The following is a 21,603-nucleotide window of genomic DNA, read 5'->3' as shown; positions in this document are numbered from 1 at the left end:
AAATTTATATTCTATTGTTTTTTATTTTTTAAAATGTCATTTTCTAGAAAATCATTTTGTTTTATTTTATATTTGTATTTATATTTTTTTTTTCAATTCTTTGATTCAAATATATTTTTATTGGTCAACTAAAAGTTAAATTAACTTAAATTACTACTTATAATTATTTTCAAAACCTCATCAACTAAAATGTTTTTTTTAAAAAAAAATTTAGAGGCTAAATGGACATCAATATCAAACCTCAATGATATGAAAACCATAGGATATGAATATTAAGAACCCAATTGGTAACCCCTAATATCAAGTTCTAAAACCCCTGAATCATTTTGACAATAACTCCGAATCAACAATTCAAAAAAGATGATGAGACTCTAATAGAAAAACTTTAAAACTTCAATCGTCAAAATCTATCTCGAAACAACCTATAAGACAAGGCTTAAGTAATTTTTCAGTAAAATCATAATGGATCGTAAAAAATATTAAAATTACATCACAATTATTAAGTAAAATCTAATTAATATTATATAACTTTGTTTGTATTGAATGTTACAAGCACTTAACATCTTGAGTTATGGTTTACCCAAAAAAAAAAGTTATTGGGTTATGGTAAAAAGTAGGCTAAAATATTAAAAAGAATGTAACTTTATACTTTTGGGTAAAAATTGCTAATGATTGTCAATTCTAGACTGAAAGCGTTGTGTTCAGAATCCACCATCTTATCTAAACGTTGGAATGAACAAGAAAAAACTAGTTGAAAATAACAAAATTAGTGCATAAGAAGATAAAGACGAAGAAGATAGCTCATATATGACTTCAAAGTCTTCTTAAGAAAAATGCAAAAACATCTTACATTTAGAAGAAACAAAATTTTCATAATCGAACATTTATGTTTACCTATCCGATACGACGGTAAAACATGTGTGGGGGAGAGACTCGCTTTTCGGAGTCCCTTGGAGACCTCTCATATTTGACTCTCTCGAGTATGAACTCATCAAACAATTTCCAACAAAAAAAAAAATACACAAAAACTTTTAAGTTAAAAAAACATTCTTCTAACTAGACAAAGTTTAAAAACTCTAGCTATATAGATTTTTGAAATTTGTTAAGAACAATGGATTTTGATTTTACAGTATAGCTATCTAATTATATATATTATATTCAAATTTGTAATCTAATGAAAAATGTTGATTCATAGACACATTTTAAACATTCAAAACTAATATCCTAAACCCATATTGTCAACATAATGAATTTGGAGGTTGCTGGAACTTTTTTTGGGTATTGACTTAAAGGCGTGCTTGGACAGCTTGGAATGATCAAAATATCATTCTGCATCCTTTGGTGGTTGAGTTTGCTTGCAAATGTACTTCAAAATATTTGATAGTGTGAACAAGTGCCTATCACAAGGAGTTTGTTTCTCCTCCCATAGTTAATGTTGTCAATAGCTTCGTTAAAAATCATATATCTATATTCATGTGAATGGTGCTGCTTGTCATCCTAATACTTAGAAGAGGTAAGGATTTTAGCAAGGATTTTACAAGATTTATGACAGTTTTATTTGGTCAACTGGAAATTCCATACCATTATGTTTGTAATAGCTCAACTTACACATATCAAGAAGCAACAAGTTTTATGTTCAAATACCCAACTCATAGTCAAAGAAAGAAAAAATTAGGTGACAAATATCAGAAATCTTGAATTCTTGCATTACATTCCATGTGGTGTGCTTATATAAATCCATGTGGTGTGCTTATATAAAAATAAATAAATAGACACATAAGAACCAATAACAATTAAAAAAAATGAAGTCTATTCAAGCAAATTTGTTCAGAAAAGTGCCTAAAAATGGAACAAAAAAAACAAGGCCAACAACATTTCCTAGAGGCTTCAACTTCACCAAGAAATTACCCCCAAAAACATCGGTCAACCATTGGCCTCTTCAGGCCATCCGCTCCTCTCTCTACAACCAAACAAATCCACAACACATTTAAAAACATCCATCATTCTCCACCTTTCTCAATTCATCTTCAACAACAAGAGAATTCAGACTACCATTTTAAAGCAAAAAGGTTATACAATGAAGTCCATTGCCATTGCCGTAGCCTTTTTAGTTATTTCACTTTGCCAGTTCCAAATACTTGCTCAGACTCCACAAACACCAACCACCTCTGGAGGCAATGACCTCATCACAAAGACCTGCAGCAGCACACCTCATGTTGAAATGTGTAAAACAATCTTACAATCATCTCCCAACAGCAAAGGAGCAGATTTATATGGCCTTGCACAAATTGTAATGAACATTGCAGCAAGTAACGTTAGCAACATATATGAAAGCATAAACCAATTACAAAATGGCACGACGGTAGACAGTTTCTTGGATTCGTGTTTGACGGATTGTTTGGAGAGCTATCAGGACGCTATTGATCAAATTGAAGATTCAGTAACCGCATTGGAATTCAAAGCATATAATGATGTTAATACGTGGGTTTCAGCTGCCATGAGTGATGCAGCTACATGTGATATGGGGTTCAAAGAAAAACAAGGCTATCAATCTCCAATTGCACAAATGACTACAGTTTTTGACCAGATTTGCAAAATTATCTTAGCCATTAATAAACTCTTAAGTCAAGGGAATAGTAACTAAAGGAAACAGCTGAGGTGTTTGGTCGTTTCATTTGGCTCTTAAAGTAAAACCCTCATTTCTTTTTGAAATTTCATACAATATATGATTATGTAAAAACCATTTCACATATTGAAAATCGAATTACAAATTACGAATTACTACCTCTGGATCTTCAGTTTCATAACAATTTAAGAAAACTTCATATGTTGAATAGAATATGAAAAACAGGAAACCATCATAACGTATCTACATACATAAGAAATCCCATCAAATGGATGGCTTCTATTAACTTGCATCATGAAACGAACCAAGAAATTTACATCGGCAGGGGAATTCAGATCCATTGAAAAACGATGGTTTCCTCTTGTAAAATCCAATTCACAACAAGGAAACGTCGAATAAAATTCATTTAAACTACTTCGATTAGAAGCAAGGAATCATGGGAGATTAACCATGACAAGAAACAAAATTTCAGATGGAAATAGAGCAATTATAAACCAATCAGCAAAATAATGGAAAGAATATGGGGTGGAATGAAATTGATATAATCCAGTTACATTGGAGCACATCTCCGTGGAAAAGAGAAAGAGAAGGCTCAAGCAGAAAGGATGATTTTGCTGTACGCACAAATAAAATCATGGAAACGACTTTCCGAAGAAACAAATTTCCATGAAGAACTTTATGCGAAATAGGAGAGATCGAACCCCAAAATTTGAAGAAAAGGTTTAAACTTATTGAAATGCGACGGCGCAAGAACGAAAATTTGCAATGAATCTATGAAGAATGCTTACCGTAAAACCCTAGATGCCAAAACCCTTCATTATATAGAAGGCGCGAGAGGGAAACTATTTGAAATGACCATAACACCCTGGTTCCATTTTTGGTTGTTCTAGAAAAATACATACATTTCCTACATACATTGTAAAATAGATTTGAACATAACCATGTATTTATACTACTAAGAAATTTTTTTTTTATAGATTTTGTTATAATTTGTAAAATAGATTTGAACATAACCATGTATTTATACTACTAAGAAATTTTTTTTCCTATGCTATTCTATACTACTTACGTATTTTACGCTTATAACTTTCTTTATACTATAATTCTCCTTAGGCATTAGAGTCATTTTGCTTTATTTTGTAGGACTACTCTTTCTCAAATTATAAATCTATCAATGACGTCAGGTGAATGTTATAGTCGGTTTTTCTTGATCAAAATTTAGAATAAACAATATTGTTTTACACAATTGTGAATAATTATTGTACTTTGATCCTTTTTTTGCTTCGTCGTGTATAGTTGCATCTTCAAAGTCTTAGGGAGCTTTGTGGAGAGTGAAGTTATATAGAAAAATAAGATTTCATATTGAAGAATCCCTAATGAATCATTTATTTTTTACCCACTTTTAATAATTCACGTTTTAAGAAAAACCCTAAACCTTAAACTTTCTTTTCTTTTTAATTCTTTTTAGGCAAAACTAATATAGAGTCAATTTCTCGCGTATTTTCAAGTTGTAAGTTTTCAAAGAAAACCTAGGACCATTTCCTCCCATCTTATGTTGACTAGTTTGTTTCTAACAAGAGCAAGTTGTCCCCCTTGGATTATTGAGATTGTCTATAACCCTTTTGTATTCAGGGATGAACTTAACAATTTGTTGTTCGTCATTTGAAGTTTTTGTAATTTACCAAACGAGATATGCTTCAGAAGCAAGATGTCTAGCTTTACACTTTTCTGATAGGGATAACTAAAATGTGTTATGGATTTGGTAGACAATCTGATAAGGTTCTTTTGAGCTCTCCTTGTTTGATACCTTCTGTCCAAGTGGTTTTCGCCGTCGAAAGATGAAAACTAAACGTGGATGCAACTCGATCGTCATCAAGTGGTAGAGGTTGGTGCAATCATGAGGGTAAAGCGATGCTAGGGGTTGCAAATTCTTGGAGGGTTTATGTGTGATTGAGCACGAGTGGTCTAAGAATTATTCACTCATAGAAGGAGAATAAAACTCCTAAATACAGAACCACTTCGCGATTTCTCATAGTTGCTTATTTAAAAATTAAAAAAATAAAAATAAAAAGAAGTAACAACAATTTATGCAAATAAGAAAAGTAAATAATCAATGTACCATAAATTCTGATCATAAACAAGAATCAATCGTTCTTCCCATTCCATTTCATCGAAAAAAGAAAAGAAAGGCAAAGTAAATAATTTTTCATTTCAATTTCTCCTGTCCATAAGGAATTAAAACAAGATCTTGATCCATATGGGCATCAAAACATCAAGGGAAGAAAGTTCAAAGGCTTAAAATGTCTCTACAACATAATCACCACACAACTGTTGGTAGAACTCTATTTTTTTCATGCAGCAGCTAACAATGCCTCTTACCTTCATTTCCAACACAAACGGTCATTAGTCAAAGCTAGAGTTCAAGAATTTCAGCAATTCATTTCTTTTGTTTTCCTCAGCTTTGTCTTCCTTTGATTTGTCAAGTTTCAACAAAATCTGCAAAATAATAATAACTAAAATGATAACGTCAACTATGGGCAAAAACAACTAAGAGATGGATTTATCACCTTTTTGCCAGAGACGGCACTTCGCCGTGTACCATCATCCTTCTCCCGTGCTAAAAACTGTTAAATAGATGAAGCAACTGCAAAATTTAGATAACAGATGTTGAGAAAGAACGATATTTGAAAATAAACAATGCTGAGAAGGGAACCTTAGACAGCTGCACAGGACTACTACTCTCCTCTGGTTGTTTCTATACATCGACTCCGAATGCCAGGACAAATCCGCATAACAAACCATTCAAGGCAAGTCAATCAACAGCCCGATCATCATGCCACAGACCCCAACTCCAATTTCAAAGAACCAATCAGTAAATAGTCATAGTACATCTCAAATCATATTCAATTTAGAAACCCTTCCAAAAACAGAACAAGCTGTAGATGCAGTCTAGATATTGCATGGTTTGGTCTAATTATTGCATGGTTTTCCTGACTGACTCAAAACTTTAGCCTGAGCTTATATCTTCTTTGGATTATAAGTGGTCAAGGACTATTACACAATGAGGATTGTGCCTCAATGATGCTAGGATTCTTTATGCCTTACGCAATGATTAGAAGAATAATATTATGTGAATTTTATGCGTAAGCTATAGATTGACTTTATCACAACATATTCTGAAGAGGTAAAAACCATGATACAAAGAGGTTATTTCAATGGCATTTCCAAGGTCTTCGAAAGTAACAGCATTAACAGCAACAAAAAGAAAAAAAAGTACACATTTATGAAAGAAAGAGGGGGGAGGGAAGAGTAACAGTCCACAAACAGGAAAGTGGTCTACCTCTTTAGCTTTATGTTTACGCCTTTTATGGTGATGACTCCTACTTCGCTCCCTCTCCTTATCCTAAGGTGCAAAGAGAGAGAGAGAGAATAACAATAGCAAGGTGAAAATTCACAAGTGAAACTACAAAGCCACATAGAGAAAATGTTATATAAAAACATCTACCTTCTTTGTTCTATCATTCTTCTTATGCCGCTTCGAACGGCTTGATGTTTCAGGCTCACTTTCAGAAGAGCTATTGCTTCTACATGTATACATACAAGAACTGGTGAGAACTATCTTGAGTACATAAAATGTGCTTCGCAAAAATAATTGACTAGAAAACCCAGTAACATCGCTCACTGAGATATGATCTTGAACAGTATAAATTAGTGAGCGAGGTATGAAAATCAAGGTATGAAAATATCATAAATTAGTGATTGATGACTATTTCATTTTTAGTTTTCTGTTTTTGAAATTTATGGTGTAAGGTTTCCATTCTAATGGTTTTGTTTCTTGTTTCTTATTAATGAAATAAACAAGTGGTTAGAACCATTCTTAATTTTCATTATCCATTTTTTATTGACTAAAAGAGGCAAACATATTTTTGCCTCTTTTGTACGAGGGTAGGAAATACAAGATGAGCCTCAAATTCTAAGCTTTTACCAAAAAAAAAAAAAAAAAAAAAAGTCCACAAATTTCGAATTCTGAAAGAGGTTATGAAGTTCTTATTCCAGGAAACTCACACTAACAACTTAATCATAAGAGTATAAAAATCATAAGACTTCCGATAAGAGAGGAAAAAACAAAAAAGAACAAATCAAAAAAGGCTCTCAACAGAGTTCCATTTCCACAAAAAGTATTTAAAAAATCGCATAACAACTCAGAAAAACTAAATCTTTTTTCCGATAGAAACTCAGAATAACTAAATCTCCCCATCTGTTTCAAACTCTAATGAACAACAACCAAGGTATGAAAATATCATAATAAGAGAAGAAGTATTCAAGTTACTGAGGTTACCGGGCGTAATCGGATTCGGAGTCTGAGGAAGAGAGAGAGTCGGAGGAGGAGCGGCGGTGCCTTCGATGGCGTTTGGAATGAGAGCGAGACTTCTTTCGAATCCTAAGCGTGTCCCGATCTTTTTCACGACGAGTTCTCCGGCGACGACGACGGCGAGAAGAAGAAGACGATGAATCAGAAGAATTGGATGTCGTAGCCGAAGATGAGGCCGCCATTGATCAGCAAATATATCACAAGTTACAGTGAGGCTATATAAATCATCTGAAAATAAAAACAAAAATTACTCAGAAATCAAAGGAATCCATCCAGCTCAACACAAATTCAGTACAAACAAGACAAATCAAATCAGTGTCAATATTAGTTATAAACTTGACTAGCAATTTATATCGTTGCCAAGTATCCTTCCCTATGACTCAAATTGTTGGATCCACAACCTCCAAACATAGAATATAGCATAGAAAAATCCAAAAAGAAACTGCAAAAAACCCAAACGAAACCCTAAATCGAGCAGGTGGCAACGAAATTACACCAAAAACAAAAACAAACAAAAAAAAGGGAAAAGCTTAAAATGTTTAAGCATCAGTAGCAACTGATTCAGTTTGAGGAAGAGGAAGAGGAAGAAGAAGAAGATACCGGCGCCGGCGGGTAAGGTTCTCGACAGGTTTAGGAAACCCTCGGTATAAGGTTATTAAGATTAACAATGATGATAACCAACTTTTTCTTTTTCTTATATAGTGTAAAGATTACCACCTTTTTTTTTTCCTTTTAAAAAACATTATATACAAATTTATTATAAATAAATTATATAAGGTAAATTTTCATAAATGTATCGGTAGTTAAAATATTTACGGTAGAGTTATTTGACTTTTTTTTTTTTTTTTTTATTTGATTCATTATATACAATTTTAGTAAAAAAATATGTTTAGTTACGAGACATTTTTTGTATTTTAAATTTATAAGACAATCGAGTTTGTAAGTGCTTTTTTTTTCTATCAATTAAAATTTACTTTAAAATTATGTTTTGACCTCTAAAGGTAAATTTATTATTTGCATTTGGATTATTTTTAGATTATAGCAATGACATGAAATATCTTTTTCTATTTATATTAATATTGATTTTAAATATGATGTTTATAAAGTTATTCTTTCTATTTTTTCGGTGGCTTGCAAAAACAATAAAATAATAATTAGAGCGATAATCTTGATATATTTTATTTGAAAAAAAAATGACAATCGATAAAACTCAACTCACGTATAAATATGTAAGATGTCGCAAACTTATGTTTTACTTTTCGATTTGTAACATTCATTGTTCAATCTTTCATTTAGTAGATTTGGAAATTTTATCACAAAGTAAAAAGAATCGAGTCTTTTTAAGACTTTTCAGATGTGAAAATGAAACGTTTAAATTTGCAAATACTTCTCACTATTATTCATTCAAATCCAAAGTTTTTTCTCCCTTTTGTTAGACTACTATTTATGTTTCTAAGTATGATGATACAACGAGTTCAAAGAATTAAAGTACTGTGACGATCATTCAATTTGACATATGAATCATAAAGATATCGATATTTTCTTCCATGCCAACAAAAATTAATAAATTAAGAAAAAAAAGTCAACTCAATAATCAATACAATTTAGCAATGCAATATTTTGGAAAAATATAAAACAAAAAAGAAAATTTAAGTTCGAATATATAATTAACACAACTATTAATTCATATCAAATTAAAATTCTTAAAAAGGGAAGGATAAAATTTGAAATATTATAAGTAAAAATGCACATTCACCCATGGTTTTTTCATATGTTAAATCTTTCGATCTTAAAATGTATTGATAAATATTAAAATATAAGTACAAAAAGCATATAAATTATAAATTCTAATTTTTTCTGAAATTTAAGACTTTCTGAAATTATTTAAAAGCAAATAACTAATAATAATAATAAAAAAAAAATCAATCTATGTCATATAAATTTAGATATAAAAATTAACAGATCAGAAGCAATTGATTGGTGATTTATTATGAAGAAAAACAAAAAGAATGGTCCAAATCGCTAAAATAAATGGAAGAATTGCAAACAAAATGAAACATAAAAAAAAGAAAAAAAAAAGAAAAGAAAAAAAAAAAAGGAAAAGACAAAATATTTTCTTCCACTGTATAGAATTTAGACCCACACATGAACACACAACTTAAAGTCTTAAACCACATTAGAGAGAGAGACAGAAAATTTTAAAAAAATAAAAGTAAAAAATAATAAAGAAGAAGAAGATTGAGCCAAGCCATTCAGGCTGCGGCCGGCCACCCATTACATAAGAAATAAATCAAAAAATCAATGAGCCGCCGCCGCAGCACCGCCGGTCCTGGTCATTCCAGAAACATAAGGAACTCCGGTGGGCTTAATCCATCTATCCCCCATAACGAACCGGCCAGCAGTAAAATCCAAAGCATGTTGTGGTGTAATTGTCTTAATCCCTCTCCATTTCACCCTCTTTGATTTATTAGAACCTGGTCCATAATTATTGTACTCTGTGTAAAAACATGTCTTTAATCCCCAATCCCCTGCCCATGGCAACCACCCTTCTGGCTGAATCAAATCTCCAATGTATGATTCCATTATGATTGTTCTTGAATATTCCTTCCACGGTCTCCCGAGGAACGATCGGAATTGCTTTTGTACTGGGGCCAGGTCTTTATCGGCCTTGATCGAACAGTTTTGGATGATGAGTGCCGATGGTTGACGGCGCTCTTTGCGTCCGTGTGCTGTTACGATGCATTGTTGGTTTGGTAGCGGCTTGCGAACTAGGAAGGTGCAGCCTTGGAAGATGGCGGCCGCGTCGCCGAAGATGAAGTCGATGGTTCCAGAGACCGTGCAATCACGGTAGAATTGACGCATGGTGTGTACGTAGAGAGTGTCTTGGTAACCATGCATTTCGCAGTTGTAGAATACGGCTTTGTCTGCTTGGACTCGCAATGCGACGGCTTGGTGCTTTTGTGGTCCTGCGGTGTTCTCAAACCCGATGTCTCTTGCCATGAAGTGCTCTGCTGTCACAGCTGTGTATAAAAGACAAGTGAATAATTTAAATTCTCGTTGAATCAAACCATAAGAACTAAATTTTAAGGACACTTACCAACGGTTGCTGTTTTGAAGGTGGGTGTGCCATCAACAAAGTTCTTGTTTCCAGTGATAATGGTCTTTTTGGGGCCATCACCAATGAGCATCAAGTGGGTGACAGTCTTTTTAATTTGTAGATATTCCTGATACACTCCGGCCTTGATATGAATCACATAAGTTGCATTGTTCTTCCTCTTTGGAACTTGGTCGAGAGCCGCTTGAATGGTCCTGAATTGACCACTTCCATCCTTAGCAACCACGACATTGGGCTTCACTCTTGACCCTGCAGCTAGGAGTCGTCGCATCCCGGGATTCGCCCAGTCAGGATAATCATCGTGCCCAAGAACTGGAATCTCGAGAAGTCGCCTTCGGCTAATCCCTGGAATCTGCAACTCTGTCAACATCGACGAGAATTGTGACACCATCGCCAACCCGTTGCTACTCAACTTCATTGAAGTCTTCAATGCCTTCTTCATCTTCTCTGCTGCATTTCCTGTTGTGTTCTGGAACCCATCCAAGCAAGTTTCCTAAACCAAATACAGACATTGTCAAATAAATTATCAACTTTAATAAGGTTAATCAACTTAAATATTTGACCAAATCTTAATTTCAAACAAAATAAATTAACCTATCAACATTGATTATTACCTGATAAGTAATGGTAGCACTGAGCCAAATCCTAATATCGATCAACATCTCATCGAGTTTAGTAATATCAAACTCTCCGAGTTTGTTCATGGAGTATTTAAGCTCATCGATGGCAAAATCCATGAGCTCTTTACAACCAGCAAGGGCTTTGGAGGTTCTAGGATCTTTCTCAAGCGCTTTCAAGTCGACAGATTTATTAGCAGCAGCTTGGATCAACTTCATGGCAGCCTTAAAACCAGCTTGAACCAATTCCTGTGGATCTGAAGAATTGTTACCAGTAGCCTTAAGACTAGCAATACATTCTTGTTTGTAATCAGTTGGTTGACAAATGGCTTTAATAGCTTTCATTGAAGAAGATATTTCATGGGACTTGTTTCCAGTCGCCGGATCACTTGTCCCATCTTGGTTTAGGTTAACACCAACTGTCACCGCCACCACCATCGCCACTAGTAACATAGACGACACACCAATGATGGCGTATCGTTTCTTGTTTTGAGAATCATCATCCTTGTAACCCATTTTGTCCTAAACAAAAGAAAAAGAAAGAACCTTTTTTCTTTTTTACTTCTTGAATGACCAAAAAGGGTTTTTTTTTTCTTCCTTTTTTGTTTTTGTTTTTATATATATATATATAAACTATCTCCCTTTAAGCAAAGAGAGGATGAAAATGAATTAAAAGAATGAAAAAAAAAAAAGGGAGGGTCTTTTTTTGGGGAACTTCCTCTTAGGAGCCCCCTTTAGAGTGTGGGTTTGAAGAGATTGTGAGGAAATGAAGGATTTATATAGGGAGAAGCTAATGAAGTAAAAGAAGAAAAAAAGGTTTTTCTTTTTCTTTGTTGTAAAAGTTGGTTGTAACTGTCATCTAAACTTGTGGCTACAATGACATAGAGAGACAGTCAAATAGGAGATGGAGAGACATAAAAGGTTGAATTTGTTTTCATTTACTAAAAATGAGAGAGGGAGGTTAATCCTCAACCAATTTGTGAAGGGCTGCCCTTGTCTTTAGCTATCTCAATTTTAAAATCTCTTCTATTAAAAATAAAGCAAAAAATAGCCATATGTTTCACTTAAGGATATTAAGAAATTAGAAATGAGGTTTACTCACACACAAACATGTAGCTTTTAAGTATAACAAAGTAAATCATCTTATTTATAAATTAGATTTTTTCATCTGCAATGTACGTAAATACATGCTATTTTTTAAAATATAAGACTTAAAAGTTACGATAGTATCTGACTAATAATTATATTAAATTTTCATATTTTTTTACATAATTTCATATTTGATTAAGAAAAAGTATTACACCAAATAATATTTTTTTTACTTCTATTTAGAATTAATATTTGATTGTTAATTATAATTTACGATAGAGATTAGTTTCAAAATTAATTTTTATAAAATAAACTAATACAACTTTTTAAATTCACATTGTTATTATTACTAAGTTTAAAAATATTTCTATCACTTTTATTCTTTTTGGCTAGTTTATTTATTTCAATTAGCTTCGTTATATATCAATATAGAATAATATTTAATTTATCTCTTAGAAATTAATACTATACCTCTAGGGTAATTAGAATGGATAGCAATTGTTAGAATAATTATTAACTATTTAGCAACATTTTAAAAAAATTGCAAATATAGCAAAATCTATCGGTGATAGACTTCTATCGTTGATAGACTCCTATGGTTTATCAGTGATAGACCAACATTTGCTACATGGTCTATCGATGATAGACTCTTATCATTGATAGATTTTGACAAATTTTTCTATATTTGCAATTTTTTTAAAATGTTGCTATATACTTAATTATTTTGAATATAATTGTTACATTTGCAACCATCCCATATCTCTAAACATGATAGCAATGAGTATTGGAGAAATGATGCAGAAAATATTTGTATGTTTAAAATGTTAATTTTTAGGAGATTAAATAGTTAACTTATTGTCTTTTGCTATTATAGAATTTGAATGTTTGTAAGAAATATTCATAAAACATCTATAGTGAAATATAAAGGTTATATAATATTTTTAAAATAAAAATTTGAAAATATATATCTAAAATTATTGATTTAAATTTGGTTTCAGCATATTTTAGTTCCCAACTCTTCTATTTTGATTTTATGTTGGTGCCTAAATTTTAAACTTTTATTATTTAATTAAAATAGCACTAATTTTAAATTTAAAATCACATTCTCTAAAGAAAATTTAAGAATTTTATAGGATTGATTCTAGAAAAGCACAATGTGGAGAGATATGCTAACTTAAAATAAAAGACATGTCTTATGTCATTTTCCTTTTCCATATCGGATAAAAAAAAAAGTAAAATATAATAAAAAAATAATATGTAAGAAATTTTTTCATTATACTCACATATTTATCTAAGAAATAACAAAAGAATAATAGTTACAAAGAAACAGAAAATGATATTTACAAGAAAAAAATAGAAGAAGATATTTATATATACGATGATCGTGCTTAACATGAGAAGAAACAAACTAATTGATGATGCAAATTTTAAAATTCCTCTCTTTGTTTTGTCATTCTCATCTTTCTTGTCTCTTTACACATCTCTCTCCTGACAAGTCAGAAGTGGATACCATATAGTTTATATTGAATAAACTAGTAGAAAATGTGTGTTAGAGAATTATTATTTTTTTTTTTTTTTGAATTTATTATGAAGCACATAAAAACCATTCCACTCCTCATGGAGTTATTTAGGGTAATAAACATTTTCAATAGAATATTGAAACCGTTACAGAAATGGAGAGAAAGAGTTAAAAGATTATCTACCAGTCATGCATTGAAGCTGAATGACAAAATTGCAAGCAATAGACACAACAATTGTCATCTTAAAGATAGATATTTGTTTGGTCGTTAAATCAAGGTTCCACCCAATTTTTTAGATTGATTCCTTTGTTCTTATACGAAAACTTCTCTCAGAACATTTTCAATACAAAAATGAACCGTAAATTACTTGAGTTTTTATTGTTTTTGACGAACAAAAGCAAGAGTCTATTAAAGGGTTTTTTTTTTTCACCTTTAGAGAACTTGTAATTTTGTTGCACACATACTTTTGTCACTTGCATATGTTAGCTTGAAAGTCATCCTATTTAGTCATATGTTTGCTTGTTTTAGTTCTCGTGTGTAGTTTATTAAATTGTAAAGTTGTATGGATGTGTTTTAGATTGATTTTTCAAAAAATGATTCTAGCCAAAATGGATCGAAAGTTTGAAAATTAAACAAACGATGTTCAAAACTTGGAAACTAAAAAGCAATAAAAAGGTAGAATAAAAGTCGATTGGGACAAAATTTAAATCTTTCAACTCGGAAACTTTCAACAACAAGCAAGAATCACAAATCACATCTTGTAAAGAAAACTTATTGTTGATATATTCATCATATTCTTACATGCACATAGTTCTCATTTCCATCTATTTGGAAAGAAAAGCATGTCCAAAGATTCAAATTCCTAAACCTATAATATAACAATATTTGATTAATTACTCAATCCCAATGTGAACTTAATACCTGTCTTTGGCAACCATGATCGACCGTCGATGAAGTGCTCGGAGGTGAAGAACCTAGCCATGGTAGGGTCTTGAATATTATGGTACCCAGGCCATTTGACTCGACCTGATAGGGATGCACCAGGTCCATAGTTTTTATACTCTCCATACCACAATGTACCTAAAGCAAAATTGCCATACCACTCAAGCCATCCTCTAGGTTGTACCAAACCACTCATGTAAGTGTTCAAGAAGACAGTTCTTGAATATAGCTTCCACGGTCTTCCAAGATATGTTGGTTGAGTTGCATAAATAAAGCTGTCTTGGATTGAAAAACCCGTACTCTGGTGAGGAGATTTTCGACCTTGTGCAGTGATTGTGACCTTCTGGAGTGGGAGAGGAACTCTGGTGTAGATGTTGCATTTTTGGAATACCGCTGCCCCGTTGCCGAAAATGTAGTCTATGGTGCCGTATATGTTGCATTCCCTGTAAAATTGGCGGAGGGAGTGAACGTAAAGCGTGTCTTGATGACCTTCGAAGCTGCACCGGAAGAAGGCTGACTGATCGGAGTCAACACGGAGTGCCACTGCCTGATGGTTTTCTGGCCCAGCCGTGTTGCGAAATGTCATATCTCTTGCTATGAATCCCTTCCCAGAGACAGCTATAGCCAAAATGTTCATAAAGGAAAAACATGTCATTCTTAAGCTGAGTCCAAACAGCATCACGTATGATGATAACTTTGTTTTTTCACGATTTAAACAAAAAATTTCACTAAACGAAATGCACATTAAACTACTCACCAACAGTTGCAGTTCTGAAAGTAGTCCATCCCTGCAGAAAATTACGACTTCCGGTCACTATTGTTTCTCCGATACCATCTCCAATAAACATTATGTTGGTTTTCTTTCGCTTCATGTCGATATTTTCTTTGTAAACTCCCTTCTTCACATATATGATGTACCTTCTATTGCTATAACTTGGAGCTTCATTTACAGCTTCTGTGATAGAACGGAAATCTCCGCTTCCATCCAAAGCCACGATAGCATCAACGTGGACATTACGTGGATGAGATTTCACAAGCTTGTGCTCGCTATCCATCATCCAATCTGGAAACTCTGAACTTTTAGTTTTCTCCATCGTTTCATTCCGTGGGGGTTGAAATGGTAAGCTGTGTAATTGAGTGTACAATGCCAAGACATTGCTAATGAGCAGTGTAACTTGCTTCAAACTACCTCTAATGAAACCTACAATATGCCTGTCTGTGCCTTCAAAGCCTTCAAGGCATGTATCTTGGTTGCTGAGAGCGGCGCTTAGCCATGCTTTGAGATTTCCTTCGTCGGGAGCTTCGTTTTTGCCTGCACGAATCCTTTTCATCTCAGCTAATGACCATGCCAGCTCTGCCACAGAGAAATCAAGAAGCTCCTTGCAGTCCTCAATTGCCATTTCTTCACGGTAGCTAAACGAGAATGTGCTGAACTTTGTTATAGACTCTATGGCTTGTCTAGCTTCATTAATAGTTGCTCTAATTGCAGCACTCAAGACAGAACTTGGATTTGAGTTCACACTTCTTCCCATCTCAAGTTGTATGTTCGAAATGCATGAATTTCGATCTTCGATATCAGCACAAATCTGAGAAATCATGGACTGTGTAACATTATTTTGCTCATCCGGGTAAATAACATTAACATCGATGCAGGAAACTTGTAATACAGGAATAAAGATTAACATAAAAAGATGAATGGCTAAAGAAACTCTTGACATGACTGAAAAGTAGAAAAAGAAGAAAGGAGATTGTTTAATCAGCTCCTTTTTTCTTTCCTCGTAAGTAAAATACTTTTCCAGATATATAACAAGAAAAAGCACTGGGAATTGATTGGATATAAAGTAAATGGCAGTGAACTTTGATGAGTTCACATTTTTTACCTTCTTTCTAACTTATATGCCTTTTCTCTTGACATGGTTCAAGTTATGCTTTCTTTTGAGGCAATGCTTCTCTTTATTCCTTCCAATTGGATTCTTCTCTAATGCCACAAGGATTCTCAATTTTCAAACCCCATAGTGAAGAATCAAACATTACCCAATCATACTCACTTCATCAACAAAAAGCCATTCTAGAAAAACCAAAACATTAGGTAGAAAGACGCCAAGTAATGAATCTATGCATAAATGATTCCCGAAAGTTGAAGATTTAGGACGAAATGCTTTCAAACTGTCTTTATTTCAATCCCACAGCAATGAGGGAAACAAAATAATTCAATACATATCAATTTATATGCATCTGATACAAAGCAGTATCAAGAAAGCAAAGCTATTAAGAAGCTACCACGTAAGGCACTTCTTCCATTGAATTTAATCTGTACTTATTGAGCATGACAAACAAAGTATGCATTATCAAGAAATCGTGGCATGAAGCAGCTGGCTTCACAGTCAATCCCATCTAATCTTGCAACCCCAAGCATTCAGAATTTCAAGTATCTCTGAGGAGAGCGTAAACCTGAGAGATGCATGCAACTTGACTTTCTTGATCCGGAGGCAGCAGGTTCTAAGTGCAAGGTCGAAGCCTCGTACTGAGACTTTGTTTAGGTTTACGAGCTTAACATCCTGAAGGCATGTTAGGTTCCCCATCATCATGCATAATCCCACATCCGAGACAGCACAAGAGCTCACATTTAACTGCCACAATCAAACGAACAACTCAGGTAGTGCTTGATCCATTTCAAGAAGCAAATACAAATCACGTAACATACTTCATTTAGTCTTTGAGAATGCTTGAGAGATGTTTCTTTTAAATGAATTACTTCTTCTATAAGGATTCCGAAAAGAAACAAATCTTATTAAATGCTTCCACTGAAAGCACTTTCAAGTATTCTCAAGTTAAAAAATAACTCCTGAAAATGTAGCCATATATTATGAAAATTTAAAGTGTTTTAAAATAGTATATTGAATAAACAATCCCAATACTTTACACGCTACTTTCTGGAAGGTAGGGATTACGCAAGCAAATGGATGAATTCTCTCGCCATTAAAAATATATCCTCAAGTAGGTCAGCTAGATTCACATGAGATCCATCAATTGATCACTATTATTGTAAATTCCCAGCCCACTTTCTACCTCTTGGAATAATCTCATAGCATCAATAAAATAGTTTCTTATAAAAAAGACAATTTATAAGAAACAAATTCCCAAACGCAAGTGGTAAATCTAGATACCTGTCGCAAATTATGAGCGTAAGAGGCAAGTGCCCAAAAACCAGAATCGTCAACATTTTGACATTGCTTCATATCCAAATCTACTAATCTCTTACAACCAGCTGCAACTGCGGTCAAACCGACACCTGTGACATTATGAAGCCCACGTATTTCTAAGACGCAGAGTTCCTCGAGGAGGCCGATGTACCCCATCCCTCTATCCGTAAGCTTATTACAGTATGATAAGTTCAGCTTCATCAACTTCTTGCAACCACTTGATAAAGCTTCTAATCCGGCATCCCCAATACCTAGACAACTGCAATTCAAAAGTACATAAAATGACACATCTCATCTTTATAGTAGTTATTATCAAAAAGATCAGAAAATTTTCTGAACTCTCACGTTACCGGTACAAATCTAGTTCATGAATCCTTTTGCAGTTGAGACCAATCTTGATCAACCCTTTGTCTGTTATGTTTGTGCATAATCCTAGTTTCAAGGATAACAATTGTGAACATCTTGATAAGCATTCAAGTCCTGTAAGAGAGATCGTAATCAAGTTGGCATAATGATTCATGCAATAGGCAACAGGTACATAAAATTACTTATTATAATTGAATCGTCAAACTACTAGTTTGCAGTACCCTTGTCATTCACACCACAACAGTCAGTAAGATCAAGCTCCTCTAGTAAGGGGCAGTTCAATGCAAGTTGATCGAGACTTCTTTCAGTGATCATGTTGCATGATTCTAACTTCAGTGACATAAGTTTCTGGCAAGAGGTTGCTGTTTTAGATATTGCCGCATCAGTGATGGAGTGGCAACATGTTAAATTGAGAACTTTCAAGCTAATACAACGAGAGATCAGCTGAATGATGTTTGCATCAGTCACTCCCAAGCATTTGCTCAACCCGAGTTCCACCAAATACTCGCAGTGGTCGCTGATCACATTGAAAAACGTGCTTGAGAGTTGAGTACCATCAAGCCTAATTGCTTTTAGACATTTCAGGTTCTTCAGCCTGTAAATAGAGTCTGTGGAAAGCTCCTAGAAGCAAAATCCAAAAGTTTAAGCTTCAGAACAACGAAAGAAGGTGAATACGAAATCAGAAAAATGTAGCAGCATCTTACAGAGAAGCAGTAGCTTGCATCAAGCTGCTCAAGACCATCATGACCTCTTAAAATGGATGTTAAGCCATACGAACTAATGGCATCACATCTTGAAATATCAAGTTCCTACAACGCATTCAAAATATAAGTGTTGGTGATATATAATTAAAATTTTCCTTCAACCACCAGCTTAAGCTTTTGGGTGAATTAGCAGTTTAATATGGTATTAGAGCGAGTGTTGGTGATATATAATTAAAATTTGCCTTCAACCACCAGCTTAAGCTTTTGGGTGAATTGGCAGTTTAATAATAAGTTTGGATAATTAAATGTCATTATGCAAGCTGATCAACTTGCCAATTTGCTCCAATTTATGAAACGTATCATGCCAAAAAAGAACTATACTGCACTTGATCATAAGTACCTTTAGAAAAGGGCAGCCATGTTCAAGATACTGCAAACCAGCATCGTCAACTGAAAGGCAGCCTGCCATAACCAAAGTCTCAAGCTTTGGCAAAGAAGATATTGAACGTAGTGATTCATTTGTCACCTGTTATTAACCCAATATCGAGTTCAGTTGACAAATTTTAATCAGAATACTGTGATGCCAAAAGAAAAAATTTGGAACTGCTTGGGAAATGTTTTTAAAAATTGTTAAAATCAAAATTCAATGAGAATATGTGTCTGTGCTGATAATTATTTATAATATTTTTTTGCTTTTCTAAACTCATTTCCTGATTTTCAAGAATAAATGCACTTGTTGTTTGAATCGAAAAAAACACTAGTCCTAAATTTTCCAATCCAGTAAACACTACTTGAAAAGTGTCTTAAAAACAGTTGCCCATTTGAAGGGAAAACCTTAATTATTTTCTAGTGTATCAATTTTCACTCAAAACACTTCATTTCAGGAATTGAACCTTAAACCTCAAGCTATTTTTCATACTCCCTTCGCTCATACTTTAAATTTGTCTTCGTAAATATTAGCGGTATACTCACATTTGTGGACCCCACATTATCTTAAAAAAATTTCCCCTTAAACTGAGACAAGTAATAGACATTTACCTCATATCAAATTTCGCAACATCAATGACGAAAAATTTGTGATTTTAACCAGACTTTGATAAATTTTGCTACATTCTTCTCATATAATTTTTAGCAACAAATCAGAGCATAGCTTAAGTAGTAAAGACTTAAAAGAGACAAAATTTCCAACCTACATGTGTTCAACCAAAAAAAAAAAACTATTAATTTTAACATGAACATCATAAAAGTCTCGTGTAAAAGTCAAAAACTTTCTACTTTTAGCAAGGTCAAAGCTGTTCATGCAGACAATGAACCAAGAAACAAGAACCAAAAAGTAAGAACACAGAAACCAAACCTTGAGATAAGAGAGATCAAGAAACTTCAAATTTAAGCACTTCTTACACAAAAGCTCAAGACCAAGATCAGAAACCTGCAAACACCACTTCAAGCTTAGCTTCTCCAATCTCCCACACCCAACAACAATCCTCGCCAAACCCACATCTGTAACCCCCAAACACTTATCCAACCTCACCTCCTTCAACCCTTCACAAATGGACACCGCCGCCGCTTCCCTATCCCCAAATCTCCAACTGTACGACATGTCGACCATTTCCAGCCCTGTGCAACGACTCGTCACTTTCTCTAACCCCATGTAGCTCAATCCCGCCGATCGCCTCAAAATCAATCTCCTCAGACTCGAAGACGCAAAACCCAGAAAGATAGACACCGTCCCATCATTGATCCGTGAGCAAATCGAGAGATCTAATTCATCTATGTTTTCAAACTTAGTGATTAAGCTCAAGAGAAACTCAATTCGACGAACACGAAGAGTTTTACGAGAGATTAGATCGACGCGGTGGAAATCCTTGCAAACAAGTCGCCAGGACTTGGAATCGGAGTGGTGGGTCAGATTTTGACGGACCCGGATAAGGATCTCGTCAGGGAAGTTGAGGAATAGTGGAAATGGTGAAGGCATTTTGAGGGAAACTGAAGAAAGAAGGAAAAAAAAAAACGAAAAAAGAAATGGGGAAATGGAAAAATTGAGAAATTGAGAAATGGGTCTAAGTTGGAACGAAGAGGAAGAGAAGGCGGAGGCGGAGGAGAGGGTGGTGAGCCGATTTGGAGAGCGTTTGAATCTGACCCGACCCAGATTTTCCGACCCGATCCATCATTGTTCTCTGTTTTTCTTCTTCTTCTTCTTCTTCTTCTTCTTCTCCGTTTTCTGGATTTCTTTGCGTTCTGTGTAATGTTTTGTTTTCTGGGGAAGTTAGATAAGATGAGATCCGGTACGGGCAGGAGTAGTAGATGTCGGTGTTTTATGAGGTGGCAGGATATGATTGGTACCATTATCGTGTAGTAGATTCTATTTATGTTTTTATTTAAGAATTACGGAAGTTGGAAATTTTTGTACGTTAAGTGGGACCCACAAGTGTGCAACGACCGTACGGTAATATTCTTTGTTTTATAATGAGAGAAAGAGAGAGAGAGAAGTTGCTGCGCTGGCGCTGGTGGGCCCATAGCTGATGTGATTATTATTATTATTATTATTAGGAGTTTTTTTTAAAAAAAATATAACGAACCGAAAAAATATTTATATAGTATATAATGACTCTAAATACGAAAAAAAACTATATGCATTTTCTAATATATTTAGTATACGATCTTTTAGTCTTTACGGACATGTTTGGAAGTAATTTTAACATGAATAAAATCACTTTTTTTATTATTAAAATCATTTTCCTCTCAAATAATCATGCTTTTAGAGGAAATAAATTTTAACTTTTTGAAAAATGAAAAATCGCTTTAAATAGAATTTTAAAGTTTCATCGGGTGATCATTTATCGGAGAACATCTCCAACATTTTTCTCATAACATTAAAAATTTGAAACAGTATGAATTTAAGAAGAAATTATTTAAAATTAATTAATAAAATTTGAGGTACCATATTAGAACATTTTTTTAACTCGAGGACTAGGAGAGTTCGTTGTGAGTGAACCAAATCATATTATAAAAGAAAATTTTAATTCTATTTGAATAAATTTAAATCAAA

General features: G+C 33.7%; 5 protein-coding genes across 7 annotated transcripts; 1 reads left to right on the top strand and 4 right to left on the bottom strand.

The window, feature by feature from the left end:
- The first annotated feature begins 1,680 nt into the window (after positions 1 to 1,680).
- LOC103492143 (putative invertase inhibitor) lies at positions 1,681 to 2,784 on the top strand. Its single transcript, XM_008452384.3, has one exon. The coding sequence runs from the start codon at positions 2,078 to 2,080 to the stop codon at positions 2,642 to 2,644; it is 567 nt and encodes a 188-aa protein (XP_008450606.2). The 5' UTR covers positions 1,681 to 2,077; the 3' UTR covers positions 2,645 to 2,784.
- A 2,026-nt stretch (positions 2,785 to 4,810) lies between these two features.
- LOC103492142 (uncharacterized) lies at positions 4,811 to 7,717 on the bottom strand. Its single transcript, XM_008452381.3, has 7 exons — positions 7,599 to 7,717; positions 6,966 to 7,226; positions 6,132 to 6,210; positions 5,967 to 6,029; positions 5,340 to 5,381; positions 5,194 to 5,250; positions 4,811 to 5,122 (listed from the first exon to the last, which is right to left on the bottom strand). Exons 2-7 carry the CDS (start codon positions 7,178 to 7,180, stop codon positions 5,030 to 5,032), a joined length of 549 nt encoding a protein of 182 aa, XP_008450603.1. The 5' UTR covers positions 7,181 to 7,226; positions 7,599 to 7,717; the 3' UTR covers positions 4,811 to 5,029.
- Positions 7,718 to 9,100: 1,383 nt separating this feature from the next.
- Positions 9,101 to 11,487, bottom strand: LOC103492141 (probable pectinesterase/pectinesterase inhibitor 21). The gene is made up of 3 exons (XM_008452380.3): positions 10,728 to 11,487; positions 10,096 to 10,606; positions 9,101 to 10,018 (listed from the first exon to the last, which is right to left on the bottom strand). The coding sequence occupies exons 1-3, from the start codon at positions 11,244 to 11,246 to the stop codon at positions 9,297 to 9,299; spliced, it is 1,752 nt and encodes a 583-aa protein (XP_008450602.2). The 5' UTR covers positions 11,247 to 11,487; the 3' UTR covers positions 9,101 to 9,296.
- A 2,543-nt stretch (positions 11,488 to 14,030) lies between these two features.
- On the bottom strand, positions 14,031 to 16,416 carry LOC103492140 (putative pectinesterase/pectinesterase inhibitor 22). 2 transcript variants are annotated; one of them, XM_008452379.3, is made up of 3 exons: positions 16,162 to 16,416; positions 15,039 to 15,867; positions 14,031 to 14,899 (listed from the first exon to the last, which is right to left on the bottom strand). In XM_008452379.3, the coding sequence occupies exons 2-3, from the start codon at positions 15,811 to 15,813 to the stop codon at positions 14,229 to 14,231; spliced, it is 1,446 nt and encodes a 481-aa protein (XP_008450601.1). In that variant the 5' UTR covers positions 15,814 to 15,867; positions 16,162 to 16,416; the 3' UTR covers positions 14,031 to 14,228. The 2 variants fall into 2 exon arrangements, with proteins under 2 accessions (XP_008450601.1, XP_008450600.1); XM_008452378.3 differs by lacking the exon at positions 16,162 to 16,416 and having other exon boundaries at positions 15,039 to 16,136.
- A 9-nt stretch (positions 16,417 to 16,425) lies between these two features.
- Positions 16,426 to 20,806, bottom strand: LOC103492139 (F-box/LRR-repeat protein 3). 2 transcript variants are annotated; one of them, XM_008452377.3, is made up of 7 exons: positions 19,909 to 20,806; positions 18,955 to 19,080; positions 18,555 to 18,659; positions 18,072 to 18,471; positions 17,835 to 17,964; positions 17,449 to 17,743; positions 16,426 to 16,911 (listed from the first exon to the last, which is right to left on the bottom strand). In XM_008452377.3, the coding sequence occupies exons 1-7, from the start codon at positions 20,527 to 20,529 to the stop codon at positions 16,666 to 16,668; spliced, it is 1,923 nt and encodes a 640-aa protein (XP_008450599.1). In that variant the 5' UTR covers positions 20,530 to 20,806; the 3' UTR covers positions 16,426 to 16,665. The 2 variants fall into 2 exon arrangements, with proteins under 2 accessions (XP_008450599.1, XP_050937202.1); XM_051081245.1 differs by having other exon boundaries at positions 17,835 to 17,916.
- Positions 20,807 to 21,603: the final 797 nt, after the last annotated feature.

The sequence above is a fragment of the Cucumis melo genome, chromosome 2, assembly GCF_025177605.1.
Source record: "Cucumis melo cultivar AY chromosome 2, USDA_Cmelo_AY_1.0, whole genome shotgun sequence".
NCBI classification, from domain to species: domain Eukaryota; kingdom Viridiplantae; phylum Streptophyta; class Magnoliopsida; order Cucurbitales; family Cucurbitaceae; genus Cucumis; species Cucumis melo.
Note: the sequence above shows the minus strand (reverse complement) of the source record. Positions and strands in the feature narration are given on the sequence as shown.